This window comes from Pteropus alecto, unplaced genomic scaffold (genome assembly GCF_000325575.1).
Source record: "Pteropus alecto unplaced genomic scaffold, ASM32557v1 scaffold161, whole genome shotgun sequence".
Taxonomy (NCBI): Eukaryota; Metazoa; Chordata; class Mammalia; order Chiroptera; family Pteropodidae; genus Pteropus; species Pteropus alecto.
Genome location: NW_006432943.1, coordinates 8,732,731 through 8,749,757, shown reverse-complemented (window position 1 = coordinate 8,749,757; position 17,027 = coordinate 8,732,731). Strand labels below are relative to the sequence as shown.

Sequence of the window (17,027 nt, the reverse complement as noted above, 5' to 3'; positions counted from 1 at the left end):
GAAAGCAACCTAAATGTCCATCAACAGACAACTGGATAAAGAAGTTATGATTCATATATACAATGGAATGTTACTCAGCCATTAAAAAAAGTGAAATCCTACCAATTCACATTGACATGGACAGACTTAGAGATTATACTGAGTGAAATAAGTCAGAGAAAGATAAATATCATATTATTTCACTAATATGCTGAATCTAAAGAACAAAAAGAACAAACTAATCAAAAACAGACCCTCAAATATAAAGGACAATCAGGTGACAGCCAGAGGTGAATGGGGTGGGAGGGCTGGGAGAAAGTGATAAAAAGGTAAAGAAATACATATTAGTAGTTGATAGATAGTCACAGGGATGGAGAGCATGGCATAGAGAATGCAGTCAGCAGTAAGATAATGGTTATGTGTAGAGCCAGAGGGAAGATACAATAATCAGGTGGATCATTTCATAAACTATATAAATGTCTAACCAATGTATTGTATACTTGAAACTAATTAAAAAAAAAAAAAAAAAAGGAATGACAGCATAGGGAACAGAACCAATAGTATTATAATGGCTATGTACAGAGCTAGATGAGTGACAGAGTAATCAGGGAGATCATTTCACAAACTATATAAATGTCTTACTGATGTACCGTATACCTGAAACTAATAAAAAAATGAGCTATCAAAAAAAATCTGAAATTTTTCACAATAAGAATGTACTGTTTGAGACTCACAAATACAGTGGACAATTTAGTGACAACGGGAAGGGGAGGTTGGGGGGCTGGGAGAATGGGGTAAAGGGTTAAAAAAGTACAAATTAATAGTTGATATACGGTCATATGGATGGGGAGCATGGCATAGGGAATGCAGTTAGTATTAATATATTGGCTAGGTGGAAAACCAGAGGAGAGAAGAAGCAATTAGGGGAATCGTTTTATAAACTACATAAATGTCTATCCAATGTACTGTATACTTGAAACTAATTAAAATAAATTAAGAAATAAAAGAATGTACTGTTCATATGTTATTTAATAAAATAACAAATTAAAAGATGTTATTACATATTCTAGTTTTCTTGTTACCAAAGTGCTAAAATGGAAAGGAAAATTTTTTTAGATTTTCTTTTTAATCTTTTTAATTTTAATAAAAAATATTTTTCAATAAAGACAATTTTGCGACATCATAAATCTTTTTTTCACTTTAAAGATGCCATATTACACCTCTCCCTTCCCTCATTCTAAACTTCTATGTCGACATTCTACCTCAAAATAACGTTCCAGCAATTTTCATTCTGAGTTTATATAGTGAGATATAGACAATGCTTTAGAACTAAGAACAGGGCTGAATTAAACTAAGTTTTATTATTGAACCAATCTTACTGAATGTGACAAATTCTAAACAGAATAAAATCTCAGCATAGCAGAACTCAATAAGGATAAAGTAACATAAGTTTCTTTCTAACTTGAGCAGTCACGGACTTTAAAATTTGTACTGAGAGCAATAATGAAATCTGATAAACAATAAAGCTCAGAAGCATCTATGATTAAACTAACCTCAGATTCTGAGTCACTGTCCGGTTTCTCCTCTTCATCCTTCCCAAGGAAGAATGTCAAAGCAGCAACTAATATCTAAAGAGCAATCAGAATAAAGTCTATTACTCACCCCAGCTTACAACAAAGAATACTTTTGTCTACACTTTATACATGAGTTCAAACTAGGAGCTGAAGAAAATAATCAAAGAGTGGTAAGATTTGGGCTAATTCTTAATTAAAACATAACGTTTTTATAATGTGATTTGTCCTAAAATATATATATATGTAGTTGTCCCTAAGTATTCTCAGGGGATTGGTTCCAGGACCCTGGTGATACCCAAATCCATGGATGCTCAAGTCCCTTATACAAAATGGCCTAAATCAACGCATACAGTCAGCTTTCTATATCTGCGTATTCACTCAATCACCAATCAAAAATAGTATTTTTCGAAATACTTTGAAACCCATGAATGCTGACAGCCAACTGTAATTTTAAAAAAACTTTAGATAAAAACAGCCATACTCCACACAGTAGTTGTTATCTTTCAAGCAAACTTTCAAGAATTTCTATATCCTTCACACAAAAAGTGACATTACAGCCCTTCTAAGAGAAAGTCAAACAGGTCCTTAAATTTCTTTCAGCTGTGCCTGAGTCCAATAAAATAAGTCAAGAATCACAGGGGAAAACATAAAATAAACACTGAGGCTATCATTTAATACACAGCATTTAAAAAACTCATGGTAATTTTGTTTGACTTCTCTAAAGCACAGATTGGTGAGGCGGGTTAAGCACAAAGAGAGCATTAGTAAATATGACCTGCATATCCACACACTACCTCTTCCTCACCTACTACCTCCTTCACCTTCTATCTAGAGAAGCAGACCACTCACAGATATTGCCCTCACACAGCACTCACCTTGGTGACCTTAGAGAAACATGCAGTTGTGATCACATTGACAGTTTTGGCATCGTTCCTGCGAGAAGATAAATGAGTATTTTAAAGTAAATTTTCATTCTACTGTATTTGATAGCATAGACAATGGCACAAAATAAACAATATAATAAACATTTCTGACATGTTAGAATTCATAGTTGTAATATTTTAAAAAGTCAACCATAGGTGAACATTTAAATTTTAGCCCAGTCTTACTTCAGAAAATCGCACAGCCATTAAGATGGACTTTATGAAGAATTTTAATAACACAGGAACCTCAAGGTAAGTGAAACACACAAAACCAGAATAAAAAATCATTAATATAGTAAAATTTCAAACATATTTAAAAATTCACATTAAAGAAAAGACAGGAGGAAATATTATAAATTATTAACAAGATTGTCTTGAGGTAGTGGGACTGTAATTTTTTCAAAAACTTTTCTAGCTCCTCCAAATTTTCTATTGCAACGAATATTACCTTAATACTAAAAAATAAATTAGTGAAAGAAAAGCAAAAGGCAATTGTTGGGGGCACTATACCAACAAATCAAAGTTTATGAAACATTTTATTTTACATATAGGATAAAATGATTTGAACATCTTCAGAGTGGCAGATTAATAAGAGCACAGGTTTCAGAGTCAGATCTGAAATGATACATGCTATATTGAATTGTATTAAAAGTTCTCATTGATCAAAAAAAAAGAAAAAGAAAAAAAAAGATCTGGGTTTGAATTTCAGTTCTGCCCTTTATTAGCTACTAAACTTAAACTCTGAACTTCAGGTTTGTTACCTATAAAATGGGGATAATTCCAGATAAGCTGCATTACATTGTTCTGAAGAGTGAATGAGGTAATACACAAGTGCACGTGAACCATTTCATGGTAGTCAGTGTTGCTATTCATTATTGTATTGCCTCTGTATTTTTACTTCCAACTTAACCTATGACGGAGTATATTAAAGAGCTCAAAAGCAAGAAAAATATTTGTGTAAGTGTTCTGTAGTAACTATAAATGAATAAAAGATTCTATTTCTCAAGAGACAAATAAATATATATTACCAGATATTTCTTCTGTAGAGTTCAATCATCACATCCAAGGATATCTTGGCTGCAGTGGCATTGCTGTCTCTTAACATGGTGTACATGAAATTCTGCAATACCTAAAGAAAAGAGGAGAAAGAAAACTTAATACACTGACGGTACAATGCTGCAAACATGGAAAACAAAAGAGTACTTACTACATTCACTTTATTGTTCTTGTGTTTTGCATTTATATTCTTGATATCAGTCACGATATGTGTATATAAAGTCTGAGAGAAAAGAGCAAAAACGTATACATTAACCAACATATCAAACCTTGCTCAATTTGGAGAAAAGTACAAATGTACAGGAGGACTTAATATTATTTACTTTTCATTTTATCACGAGACCAAAAACAAAACAAAGGCAGCAGCTCAAATGCAAAAGGAAAGCTGCCCTGAAAAGGTTAAACATGGAATTACCATATAAACCCAATTCCACTTGCAGTTATATACCCAAGAAAAATGAAAACATATTTCCACACCAATGTTCACACAAATATTCTTAGTTGCATTATTCAGAATAGCCAAAAGGTGAAAACAACCTGAATGTGCATTAACTAATGAATGAATAAACAAAATGCGGTATAATCACACAATGAAATAGTACCTGGTGACAAAAAAGGAATGAAGTACTGATACATACTAAAACGTGGACAAACCTTGAATTCATTATACTAAGTGAAAGAAGCCAGACACAAAAACTACACATTACATGACTCCATTTATATGAAATACCCAAAGAACGCAAATCTATAAAGACCAAAAGTAGATTGGTGGTTGCCTCGGGCTAGGAGAGATGGGGGGATGGGAGAATGACTGCTAATGGAAATGGGGTTTCTTTGGAAGGTGATAATAATGTTCTAAAATTTATTGTGGTGATGGTTGCAAACTTTGAATATACTAAAAACCACTGAATAGTACACTTTAAATGGATGAAGTGCATGTGAATTATATCTCAATAAAATTGTTATTTTAAAAAAAGGAAAGTTGCTCCATTTATTGAGACCCCAACTGCTTACAAGACAATACTGGCAATACATATATCATTAGTGCCCAAAATATGCTCCCAGGGACAACTTTTATCCCACAAGTTAGACCAAGAAGTACAATTGCTAAAATCAAATGTTAGCAGTGTCTGAACACTTTGAAAAAAAAATTTTTAAGTTAATGAATGTGAACTTAAGTTTTTCTTTCTTAAATTTCTTTCATAAACCTTCAGCTTCTAATCTTACTAATAAAAGCAAATACAAAGTCATAGAGAAATAGTAATAACAAAAAAGGTTAGTTTTTGGGGGGCTAAGGTGGGTGGTTATAACTGAGTGTCCAGTCATGCTCTGATTTAGCTAGTCGGTACAGCACAGTGGAAAAGGGCTTGGGTTCTGGAGCCAGACTGCCCCACTAAGCTGTGTGACTCTGGGCATGTTACTCTACCTCTCTGTGCATCAGCCTTTTCATCTATAAAATGATAATAATAATAATAAAAATAACCCTTATCTCATTTTGTGAGTAAGTAAATAAAATACATAAAAAGCTTTAGGAATGGCATCTGGCAAAAAGTAAGCACTTAATAAGAGTTCAGCTATTACAACCGTGGTCGATTTTTTTCTTTTACAATTATTAAGTGTATCCAATAATGTGAAGCATCAAGAATTTACAAGTTTTATGTCACTGCAAGGAAAAATGAGATGTATAAAGCAATTTTGCTCCTTACCTTTCGCAGCAGCTTATCATGACAACGCAGAAGTTCAAAGAAGAGTTCTAGTAAACTTGATGGATTGATGAGATTCTTATTTCTCAGCAAGATCAAAGCTTTGCAAAATGTCTCCGGAAGGAAAAGAAAACATACTATAAGATAAAAGTAATGAGAAAATGGAGCATGTATATCCCAAAAGAGCATAACGTCTTCTACTAACTAGACATTATTCTAAGCATCAGAACAGAACAGATAGTCTCTGCCCTCATGGACCTTATACACTGTGGGTGGAGAAGAAGAGGGGAGAGATGAGCAAGTAAGCACATAAACAGGAGTATCTCAGATAATGTGTCACAAAGGGTCATATTAATTGATACATTGTGGCTACTTTACACATGAGGTCAATATATGACAAAACCCCAGAGATCAATGAATCCACAGAGATAAGAAAGGTGGGGTAACAGTAACATAATACACTAAATTGGAATAACCAATCTGAATTTGTGACCTTACAAGGCATTCTTTTGAAGTATTGTTAGTACCAAGAATGGCCCAAAAGCAGTTGTAGAACTTTTACCACCAACTTTTATGAGTACCCTTATCGCTCAAATTTTTGCCTCTAATACTTTTTTCCATTAGATGGAAAGGACTAAGAAGCACCCAGTGGCAAGGTAGTGACAATCTGAATGTAAAATAGTAAAAATAATAATTCTTAAAAGCGTCAAATAGTTGGTGATGGAAGGAAATCTAACTTTGGGTGGCGAACACGCAATACCATACATATATGACATACTGTTGAATTATATACTTGAAACTTATTTGATTTTATTAATCAGTGTTACCCTAATAATTTTTAATAGAAAAAAAATTAACAAAAAGTACATAAAAACGTAGTTACATTGTCAAAGAGAAATATAAAAAAAATCATTTTATTGATTTTATTAGGTAATAAGTTAATTACATAGATATTTTGTTTCTTCTTCTAAGAAATAGTCTGTTTCTACCCGTGTAAGCAGGAAAGCATAAAGAAAAACTTGGGAATGATTCAAAAAGTCCTGGAAAGGTAGCAAATATATTAGGTAGAAAAAAGTTCAGAGGTTGATAATGATTGGTGGCTATTACAACAGCCAATTAAAAAGAGGATGTCGCCAGAGTGTTCTAAATGATTCCTCTAATGCTAATTACACAGACTCAATCCCTTGTTTCCTAGCAAAGGAAATCTCTACTAATTATTTTATAAAAACCTATTAATCATCATAAAATACTATGAAGAAACATACACGCACATTTATTTATTTAATAATGCCTGCTGACCATATTAGTGTGGTGCTGTTATCCACACAAAACTTAAAGCCTTATTACTTAAAAAGACATTGGGTCTCATAGTCAAAATCTCAAACCTGTACAACCTGGAGGAACTTGAAATGTTCCATGACATTAAGTGTTCTGACTAAATGGTTCAGGTTTGAAACCTCTTGGGCTGTGCTGCTAGGTCCCATGTCCCAACTTGAGAGTTAATCAGTTAACAACCCTAAGCCTTCAACCTTGGTTTGTCTGAGATCGTAGTCTTTTTCTTAAAAATCTTAATAAAATCTTAGAATTATAGAAAGTCTTTCAAAATGTAATAAGAAACAAAGTTGAATCTATGGACTTAGTATTTTTACAAGTTTTGGTATAGGATATCGGTATGTTTTGTGATCATAATATTTGTGTAAGTTCAACCTGCTGCAAAGGTGTTTAAAAGGCTGATATATAAAATTTAAAAATGCCTAAGGCTGGGTTCCCATTACAGGGATTTGTCTGGGTGTGCTCTCTTTTAAAAGGGAAGTAAGGCAGCAGGATAGGGCGGAAAAAGGAAGCTGAGCAAGGATGTGCACCTGGCTGGAGACTAGCTTTAGTCCGATCACAAAGAAGCCCTGGAGCATAAACTGCAACACAAATCAGGACCCACCATGAAGGAAGGGGCTGTGCTTTTGTACTGCTGGGTTAGTCAGGTACCTGCCGTGAGCTTTCTTCGAGGACTACCTTCCAGGGGCTAGGGCTCCCATTTAGCTGAAGACAATGCTCTAGAGAAACAGGAGTGGGGCAGGGGGGCATTAGGTGAAGGAAATGGGTGCACTGGCTTGGTAAAGGGGACCCAATCTCAACTACTAAAGCGACAACGTTTCAAAGATCAAAATGGATATTTAATGGGTAAGTTTATTATTAAGCTTATACAAACTATAAGTTGTAATTAAGGTTCTTCATGCATATGAGATTTGAATGACTATAAGGAACTATCTATTCAAAAGAGGCAAAAGAGCATCCAGGGTTAGCGTACTGAAAGAACAGAAAGATCAGAGGAGTGCAGCAGAAAAGGTGAAGAGATTAAAAAAAACACAGGCAGGAAGTAGATCACATAGGGACTTGAAGGCCATGATAAGTTTGAGTTTTATTCTAAGAATAAATCAGAAGCCCCAGAAGGATTTTAAGGAAGAGGTGACATATTCTGATTAATATTTTAAAAAGATGTTTAGTTGAGAGGCTGTTCTCATTTAAACACATATTATATGCACAGACAATAAATAAGACAGCATAGGTATCAACCCCACTACTGGTCATACCATTCGAAGATCTGGATCCAAGACAGTGTGATTGTAGGAGAGAAGATCTTTCAGCTCTTGAGGAAAGTTACTTAAATGTTCTGGGTAGCAGTGACCAATCTGTAACAAAGCAGACTCTTCTGAAGTTTCTCTTTCTTTCCTATAATTCATGGCACACATTTAGGATGTTCTAAAATAGAAGAATAAAGGCTATTTCACAGTAGGTGGTTCCAAACCATATCTTTTTTTTTACATGCTAATTACTCTGACCCCTTTCACATTTCCTCTAGTTTCAGTAAAATATGTGACATAATTTAGAATCTGACTTTATAATGAACTTGAAGAAAACAAAGAGTTTGAAAGTTTTGCTCTAGATGGTTCTGTGAAAAGGTCTAGCAAAATCTTTGAACTCACCATACGGAAAAAAATAAAATTTGCAAAGAGAGAAAATGAAAAAAAAATTTTTCTTTAAATGACCCTTTTACTCTAAATGGAATGAGGCTGGGAATTGCTGGAAAAATATTCTGCAAACGATATGTAACAACTGGTTTTTGTGTTATTCGGAAAGTATCTTCTTACCTGTGCCATAAACATCACCAGCTCTGCCAGTTCTTTGCTGGGTTTATTTGGTTGTAATTTGAAAATCTCCACATTGGATTTGTAGTGATTATATTGCTGTAGAAACTGTAGAAAAATAAATTTAAGTTTGTCACCTTCTATTATATCACTTGCTCAGCAGGGAATGAAAAATTACTTAGTAGAAGTCTTTGACAGTAGCATGGAGCTAAAGATGTGACAAAAGTATATAGAAACACTACCTTTTCCTCATCTGTATTCTTCAAAATAAGTTTTGAAAAATTTAGGCACATCATAGGTAAACTAAAGACCCTTTCTTCTACTATTAGAAATTTAGGTAGTGTGGTGTAAAGCAGCAGTCCCCAATCTTTTTGGCACCAGGGGCCGGTGCTCCTATGAGAATCTAATGCCTGATGATCTGAGGTGGAGCTGAGGCAGTGATACCAGCACTGGGGAGCAGCTGCCAATACAGATGAAGCTCTCATTTGCCCGCCACTCACCTCCTGCTGTGCGGCCCAGTTCCTAGCAGACCATGGACCAGTACTGATCCTTGGCCTGGGGGCTGAGGACCCCTGGTGTAAAGAAGAGTGAAGTAAAAGTCAAAAACTCAGATTCTGGCTCTATTCTGCCATTTACCATCCAAATAACTCCTACTACATTTTCGATGTATACAGAGCACTCACATCAGCAGAAAAATACCAGGCCAGAAAAAGTAAATTATTTATATCTCAAGTACACAAAGTACTCCAGTCAAAATTCCCCTCTTTTAAATACTAATTGAGATTTTATCCTGGATAGATGCACAGAAATAATGATAGTAGCTTCCACTTATTCAGCACTTGCTATATGCCAACCTCATTGTGTACATTATCTCATTTAATTATGTTTAATCGTAGCAACTCAATCTAATGTTGAAACTTACCAGGCCTCACTTACATGTATCTACTCTCTATCCCTAGACCACACTTTTAAGGAGTATATGTGCATGAGAGAAAGAGAGACAGACAGACACTGTGAGAATGAGTACTTCTTGATATTACCAGCCTTGACTGGTCTAGTGAACTCCACATTCATTTATTACTTGTCTGATATCTCTGTTTAGATGTCTACCAGACATTTTAAACTTAGCATGGTCAGAAAACATAACTCTGATTTCCAACAAAACTGGTAGGCCTCCTTCTTTCTCCACGAGTAGGAGTCAAGAGAGACCTGAAGCCCCCTACATGTTTCAGATAAGACCCTCTTTTTCTTGACTCCATACCACTATTGACAGGAGAGAGCAGAGTGCCTCAGAACTCGGTATGCTCCTGGCAAGATCCTTATCCCACTTCTTCCCCTACCCTACCCTGGCCCAGCCATCACTAACTGCCTTGAGGTAAACAGGACATATTCCCATCCAGTTTTACTTTCTTCATGTCCTTACCACTATATGTCTACCATCACTAGAACATAAATTCAAAAGAATAAGGTTCTCATATCTGTCTTACCATTGTATCCTCAGTGCTTAGAATTATACTGACACACAGTAGGTAAAATATGTATAGATCTGCATGTGTATTTGTTAAGTGAATGAAAGAGCAATTCTGTGGTAAGAATGATCTCCTTACATATTAAAACAGGCTCAGTAATTAATGCTCCCTTTTGAAAGAACTGGTCAAAAGCAGGGCTAGGATTTAGTTAGTTTTGAAACCAGTGCTCTTAAATACAGCACTATACAGACTGTTTATTACTCTGTCAATGGTTGTATAGCGCTTTACGCATCTTAGAGCCTTACCTATATTAATTTCTTGTATTTGTTCCTTACTCTTTATTTTCACTGCCCTGATTCTGGGAAAGGGTTCTCTTTACTGGTGACCTAAATCACATCGCTCTTTTTTTAAAGCATTAATATAAATATTTCTACATGAAAAATTGGGGAAGAAGGGAAATGAAAACGGCAGTCAAAAGATGAGTAACTGTATTAGCCATTGAAAAAAATCATAATTTAGTGAGAAAGAAGCCTAAACAATTGCAGCAAACACCTAGCGGATTCTTGTTTAATGCCTGTCAGACAGATGCGTGTCTGAAGAAAACACTTGCCAGATTAACATATCAAAATCGCCACTTTCATTTTGTCGCTTCTCGGCTCAAACACCTTCAATGTTCATAATTCGTATGACGTCCGTATACAAAGTCTGGACGCAATCTGGACCTAATCTAATTTTTCAACCTCATCTTTTCCCGAAAAGATTCTGACATCCAGGTCATGCCAGCTTCCGATGAGTTTAAATCCTGGTTTAACTAGATATACTAAACTCCTGTGTCTGTCTCTTATACATGAGAATACCACCTCCTTCCCAACACAGCCCTACCATAGACAGCTCGGCTCGGAAACGAACGTCGGTAGAAAGCATCCTGACATACGATTCAACAAGTGTTACTAACTAATTCAAGTTAGGGGTTCCTGAAAAGAAAAGGTTGAGAAACCTGCATGGAAGTTAGAGGTTAGGGGCGGGCCATTTGTCTCTCCACCTCAGTGAGGTCGGGAGATAAATCCTAAAGCAAAATGAGGTCTTTAAGGGTGTTTCCGTGACAGCGGGGTCTACAGAGCAGGAAAAATATCCAAAGGGACAGCAGATTTCCAAGAGGTGGGGAACGAACTCCGAAGCATGTCGCTTCTCAAGGCCTTTTCTCTTCCCGAGAGACCCCAAAGCCTAACAGAACACGTGGCCAGCCAGGATCCCAGCTCCACTCTACGCCTCCCCGCCCCACTGGTGTCTAACCAGTCGCGCTTCGGCCTCTAGCGTTGCCGCGCCGCACACCTACCTCTTCCACATAGGCCGGTGGGTCCCGCTTGATCAGATTCTGTAACTGCGGCAAGTTGCTGGGCAGCTTGTTGTTGTTTCTGTTGGACATATTGGCTGGCTCCGCGGCGACCACTTTTTGGAAAATCCACACTGCTGGCAACTGCAAACAGTTCCAGCTACGGCTGGGAATCGTGCTTCCGAGTACGACCGGAAACAGCACATGGGACGTTCAACAGGTGGCGCCATTTTGACTCTTAAAACGGGCGGGACTACGGGAGCCTCGGAATGTCAAACTTACTTTCACTGCCGAAATGCTCTGTCGTGGCTTTTAAGACATTTCCCACCGTCGGGGAACCGCTACTACTGCCGACCGTTTCTGAGATCATCTGAAATGCAAAGGGTTTTGTTTTGTTTTGTTTTCCACATACATTAGTTATTTCATCATCTCGATGCTCTTACGAAACAGATGAAGATTACTAGATTTTTTTTTTTTTAATTCCTAAACCTAAAGTTAGAAGCTAAAAAAAATCCGTGGGGAGTAGATAGCACTATCCTATTCTAATAGAGGGGGAAAAAAGAGCAATGAGGGATGTTGTTTTTAATTGTATAATTTTAAATACTTTTTTGTTTCAACTCAACGCGACCCAGACTCGGGATAAGACTGCCAGACTGGATAAAATGTGGTCATGATGATTGGTTTAAAAATGCAAATTAATTTGTATTGAAAAGAACCAGTGTTATAACTTATGCACTCTTAAGCCAGAGTTTTAAAATCAGTTCCTGGTAATTCCAAGAGAATACATTTCTACCATGTCACAAATGTGCAAAAATAAATATGTGGTGAATGATGTATGACATAGAGTGTTAATACAAAGTCTGCTTGATCACTCATCCTATGCCAGGCACCATTCCAAGCACTTTACTTGTATTAACTCATTTAATCCTCAGAACAGCCTTCTAAAATAGGTACTATAATTATGTGCACTTTATAGATGAGGAAATAATTCTCAGACAAGCTGACTGCCTAAATTCATAGCTGGCGAAGAAACTGGGATTTCAATCCAGGCAGTCTTGATTGTAACCAGATAGAAAGAAAAAAGCAGCCTGACAGCCTGTCAGCTGGTACCTGGTTGGGCATTAATAGATGGATGGTGATGTTCTCCTGCTTTACATAAGCAATTTCAAAGAACACCAATTTCAGTCAAGGTTATCTGTGACCAGGATGGAATGAGCCCCAAACAAGACAACTCTAATCACATCTGAGCACAAACAAAATCAAGAAAGCTGTTCAAACCATGGTTAGTTTTACAGCTGCATTTGGAGAATGCCTATTCTATTTATTAATCATTGAGTCGAGTACTTGTGAAGGTATTAAGAAGTAAATGTAAGCAATAAATTTTTTTCTAAATCAATAGATTTATTTTTTTTTAATTTTTGGTTAGTTTATATAAATGAGGAAAAAGTATCCTCAAAAAATATATTGAAATTATTTAATATAATTCCTGTCAAAATCATAAGGTTATGAATAGTCATCTTGAGTCACCAAAACGTGACTTGTGAATGAAAAATTCAGACCATGTCACAAGCTTTTATTCACAATCGATATGTCAGGAACTAGTGTAGTTGTTAGGAATACAAAAATAAATTGGACATGGGCATTTGCCCTCAGGAAACTCACAGATTAATAAGGGAGACAAATAGATAAACACATTTAAAATGAATCAAAGTGTTCCTACTATAGAGCAGTGGAAACAATAGAGAGGACAACCCAGCCAGGAGGAATCAGAATGTTTCACTACTTGATTGAGACACTGAAAGATGAGCTGTTCTGCACAAGTAAAAAAAAGGCTTTTTTTTAAATAAAGAAAATAGCCTTTATAAAGGTATAAAGGCTTGAAAAAGTCTAATAGATTTAAGAGATGGCCAGAAGTTTGGTGTCGCTAACATTTGGAAGGGGAGTGTGAGGCAGGGAAGGAGCTGTGGAAAATAAGTTGGGGAGGGTTACGAGGCACTAATGATGAAAGGCTTCACATGCTAATCTAAGGAGAGCATATAGGTCAGCTCATTTTACCCCCAAACACACTGAAAGCAGATTTTTTTTTGATAGATGAAAAAATTAAGGCTGAAAGTGGCTAACCGAATAGTTAGTCCTCCATATCCATGGGTTCCTTATCCTTAGATTCAACCAACCAAAGATGGAAAATATTTGAAAAAAAAATGTTGCATTGTTGCTGATGTGTACTATGTAGTTAGGCCTATGATGGTTGCATCTGTACAGACATGTATAGACTTTTTTCTTGTTATTATTCTCAAAACAATACAGTATAACAATTTACATGGCATTAGGTATTATCAGTACTAAAGAAGTGATTTAAAGTATATGAGAGTGTGTGTGTGGGTTATATGCAAATACTATGCCATTTTATGTAAGGGTTTGTGCACCTGTGGATTTTGGTATCTGCAGAAGGTCCTGGAACCAATCCTTTATGGATTGTATGTATTTAGAGTAACTAACTGAATATGTATTTTCAAATGTTAAATAATGGCTTTATTATGTGTAATGTGATATATGTATATGTTTAATGTATATTATCTGGAAAACACCAAGAAAACTCCATATTCATTTCTGTATTTAGTCTTGAATTGGCAAAGAAACTGCATTTTTTTCTGATCCCCAAATGATTTTTAACCTGAAGTGAATTATTTTAGAAAAAAAAATTTTACTTTATACCTTTGTAAAAGAGACCTTATTATAAAATGGATCATAATATATGGATTGAAATGAATTAAAAATTTCTTTATTGAAGAGGCCTAGATTAGAGGGCATACTATGTATTTACTAGCTTAATTGTTTGTTGTCTTTCTTTCTGCACTGGATTATGAGTTTAATGAGGATTTTTTTTCACTGTTCTATCCTCCACATTTGGAGCAACACATGGCAAATAGTAGGTGATCAGTTAATATTTGTTGAATGAATGAATGAATGGACAATCTTGAGTCTCTTCCAATCCTTCAATTGTGTGATGTATTAAAGAAATAAAAATCTCTTAGACATTCACAGTCGAAATTTACCTCAGTAAGTAATAACATGTGAATTCTAGTTATTATCTCTCTCATCAGAAACCAAAGATATTGACTATGTTCAGAAAAGCCAGGCATGTGTCAGTACTTTTCCAATAAAAATATATTGTTTTTAAAAACTGTCAGATTAGCCACTGGAGGGAGCTCATGCTTTTCTTTTTAACAAGAAAATCACACTATTTGACAAAATGACCACATACAAACTTGATAGACATTTTAGTTCTTTTTAAGATTAATTTATGCTTTTATTGTTCTTCTCCTCCCCTCCTTTCCAGCTTTATGTGAGTTTTGTCGACAATTTCATCTATCCTTTTCTCTTTGTGGGCAATGAGAACCATTGGGTCTACCTTTGAACGAATCTATCACCTTCAGGCTCAACAGGGACTACTGGTTCCATCATCTATCTTTCTTTGATTTTTTCCTCTTAAACCACCATAGCCAAGGTCTTAAAAGTCAAAATGTTTTTCAAGAATCATTTAATGTTTTTTTCTATGTCTTTACACTTAAAACCTCAAAACATAACATTATAGTTGGCTTTGAAAGATCTTTAATAATTTTGTTAATAGAGTAGGATAACTAGACCCTTTGTTGATAGACTACTGTACATTATATCATTATTTAATCTCACAAATGGGTAAAAGAACCAAAGGCTTGCCCTGAACTTTTTGCCAGATTTCTTGGGTGTGCCAGATGAACCTGAGGTCATTTGCTGCCTTATTCTGTAGGATCTTCTGTTACTGCAGGATTACGACTATTAATGTGATTGAGTTTGGGTGTTCCTGATTTTCACTATTATAGGAGCCCATAAGGAAAATTCACATCATAGGACCCAAGATCTTTTAATAATTTTTCTCTATCATGGGAAATGTAATAGGCTATGGCTAGTCATTTTTTTTAAGTGAAGTATGTAAAAATTTGTGGGTCCCTTTTAAGCAGTCAAATTACAGTAAGGGGAGAGAACATGTAATGTGAATAAATTTCCTATTTCTTTATTTGCTTATAAATCATGCTTGCTTGCTTGCTTTTTCATTTCTATAAATTATTAGAAAGAACACTGTACCTCTATAATCCAAATGATATGAATGTTGTGAGGTGTCCTCAAGGATCTACAACCTCAAGGATCCGATTTATTTCAGAAAATAAGTAAAAGTGGTGAGAATACCTCTCTCTTCTCTCCCTGAATGTGTTCCCGGTTATATACTGTCCTCGGAGACACAGTCACAGAAGGAGTAGCCTCCCCTCTGTTGTCTACCCCTAACCTGAGGGACCCACGGGGGTAACTGGAGGATTGGAGAATCTTACCTTCGGGCAGAGGAATGGAGCAATGTAGGAACTACCTGGACATTATTTGGCTTTGCATTTGGTAGAGAATAAAGAAAAAATGAAATTCTTTTGGAGTCTTCTAATTTCCATCTCATTGTTAGCAAAATAATCTAAGACCAGAGAAATAGATTTCTCATATTTTGGCAGTCCTAAACTAGTTCCTCATGACAGTTTATTTTAAAATATAAACATATTTAAAGGAGTACAGGGAACATCATTATAAAAGGTGGCCAAGTTAAGCCATCGGGTATCCAGTAAGAAAAAAAATTATGTTGTACTGGACAGAACATGAAAGGAGATAATGTTTTGGGAGAAACCTTAGAGATCATGGTCTCTCATGCTTCACTTTGCAGATTAGGAAACTGCTCCTCAGAGAAGTCATGAGACTTGTCAAAATTACTCAGCCAATGAATGGTAGGACCAGAAATATATTCTTGTCTCATGATTGCCAAGCTTTTGGTTGAACGTCCATCTGTAAAGTTTCTTCCAGTGTTAATAGTCTGTATTTGGGGTTGTAGGAGATGATAATAAAGATAAAAGCCACTAACACTTGCCGCTCAAAAAAAAAAAAAGTACGTCATATATAACCTGCATCATTTGGGTTCTCTGCGAAGTAGGCCCTGAGACAGAATCAGATGTGCAAGAGATTTATCAGAGGTAACCTTTATGAAAATAAAAATGAGAGGAAGCAAAATTGGGTAGAGACTCCCTCAGACTGTGATGGAGGTCTGAGAAGGTCTTAGTCAACCCAATGGGGAGCTCCTGACTAAAGGTTGTCCGTTAGAAGAGTCTTATATGGGACAGAAGTGATCAGACTCTAGTATTCTTCCTACATTCTGTCATTGGCTGGATGTTGCTCACTAAGAACCTGGCTTCAGCTTTAAACCTAAAACGAGTCCACAATGTAGCAGTTAGAGGGTGTCAGCTAACTGCCTTCCTTGCCACTGAACAACAAGTTGAAGGGTGATCTGAGCAGCATACCTTCGCAGCTGCCACACTGTGGCCTCAAAGTTCTCCTGCATTGTGGAGTTAGCTTCACTATCTAAATAAAGTGACTTGTGCCCCTATTCCACCGATTAGGAGAAACTTTTCCAAAACTTTTCTCAGTATTTCCAGAGAGTCTTGGGAAGGCTTACATTTAAAACTGAATGTTCCACAGCAGTGTTTTAAAGCTGGTCATCCCACCACAGGACATTTCTCACTGGTCTTCTTTGCCTTTACTCTAGGCTGTGGTCATTTTTATAGTCCCCCTCCCTTCTTCTTCCACTGCCTCCCTCTTTTTGCTGTTCCAGGATCCCCCACCTCCTCCCTAGTTGCCAGAGATAATTCCTGTTTCCCAGTTATTCAGAGAAATTTAGCTCGCTTTTGTTTTAACGTCCATTCCATAAAAACACCTAGGCAGTCTGGCCCTAATTAAAGGCTCTAAACAAGAGACATCCGCCTTTAGGTAAATTCTGCT

The 17,027-nt window shown here is 36.1% G+C and overlaps 1 protein-coding gene across 1 annotated transcript in view; it reads right to left on the bottom strand.

The window, feature by feature from the left end:
• The window catches only part of SDAD1 (SDA1 domain containing 1), a 29,962-nt gene extending 18,543 nt beyond the window's left edge, over positions 1–11,419 (bottom strand). The window contains exons 1-8 of the mRNA XM_006907640.3: positions 11,184–11,419; positions 8,382–8,486; positions 7,824–7,922; positions 5,239–5,349; positions 3,684–3,755; positions 3,505–3,605; positions 2,429–2,486; positions 1,533–1,607 (exon numbers count right to left, since the gene is read on the bottom strand). Coding sequence (XP_006907702.1) covers positions 1,533–1,607; positions 2,429–2,486; positions 3,505–3,605; positions 3,684–3,755; positions 5,239–5,349; positions 7,824–7,922; positions 8,382–8,486; positions 11,184–11,273 — 711 coding nt within the window. The 5' untranslated portion in view covers positions 11,274–11,419. The remainder of the gene's footprint in view (positions 1–1,532; positions 1,608–2,428; positions 2,487–3,504; positions 3,606–3,683; positions 3,756–5,238; positions 5,350–7,823; positions 7,923–8,381; positions 8,487–11,183) is intronic.
• Between the last annotated feature and the right edge of the window lie 5,608 nt (positions 11,420–17,027).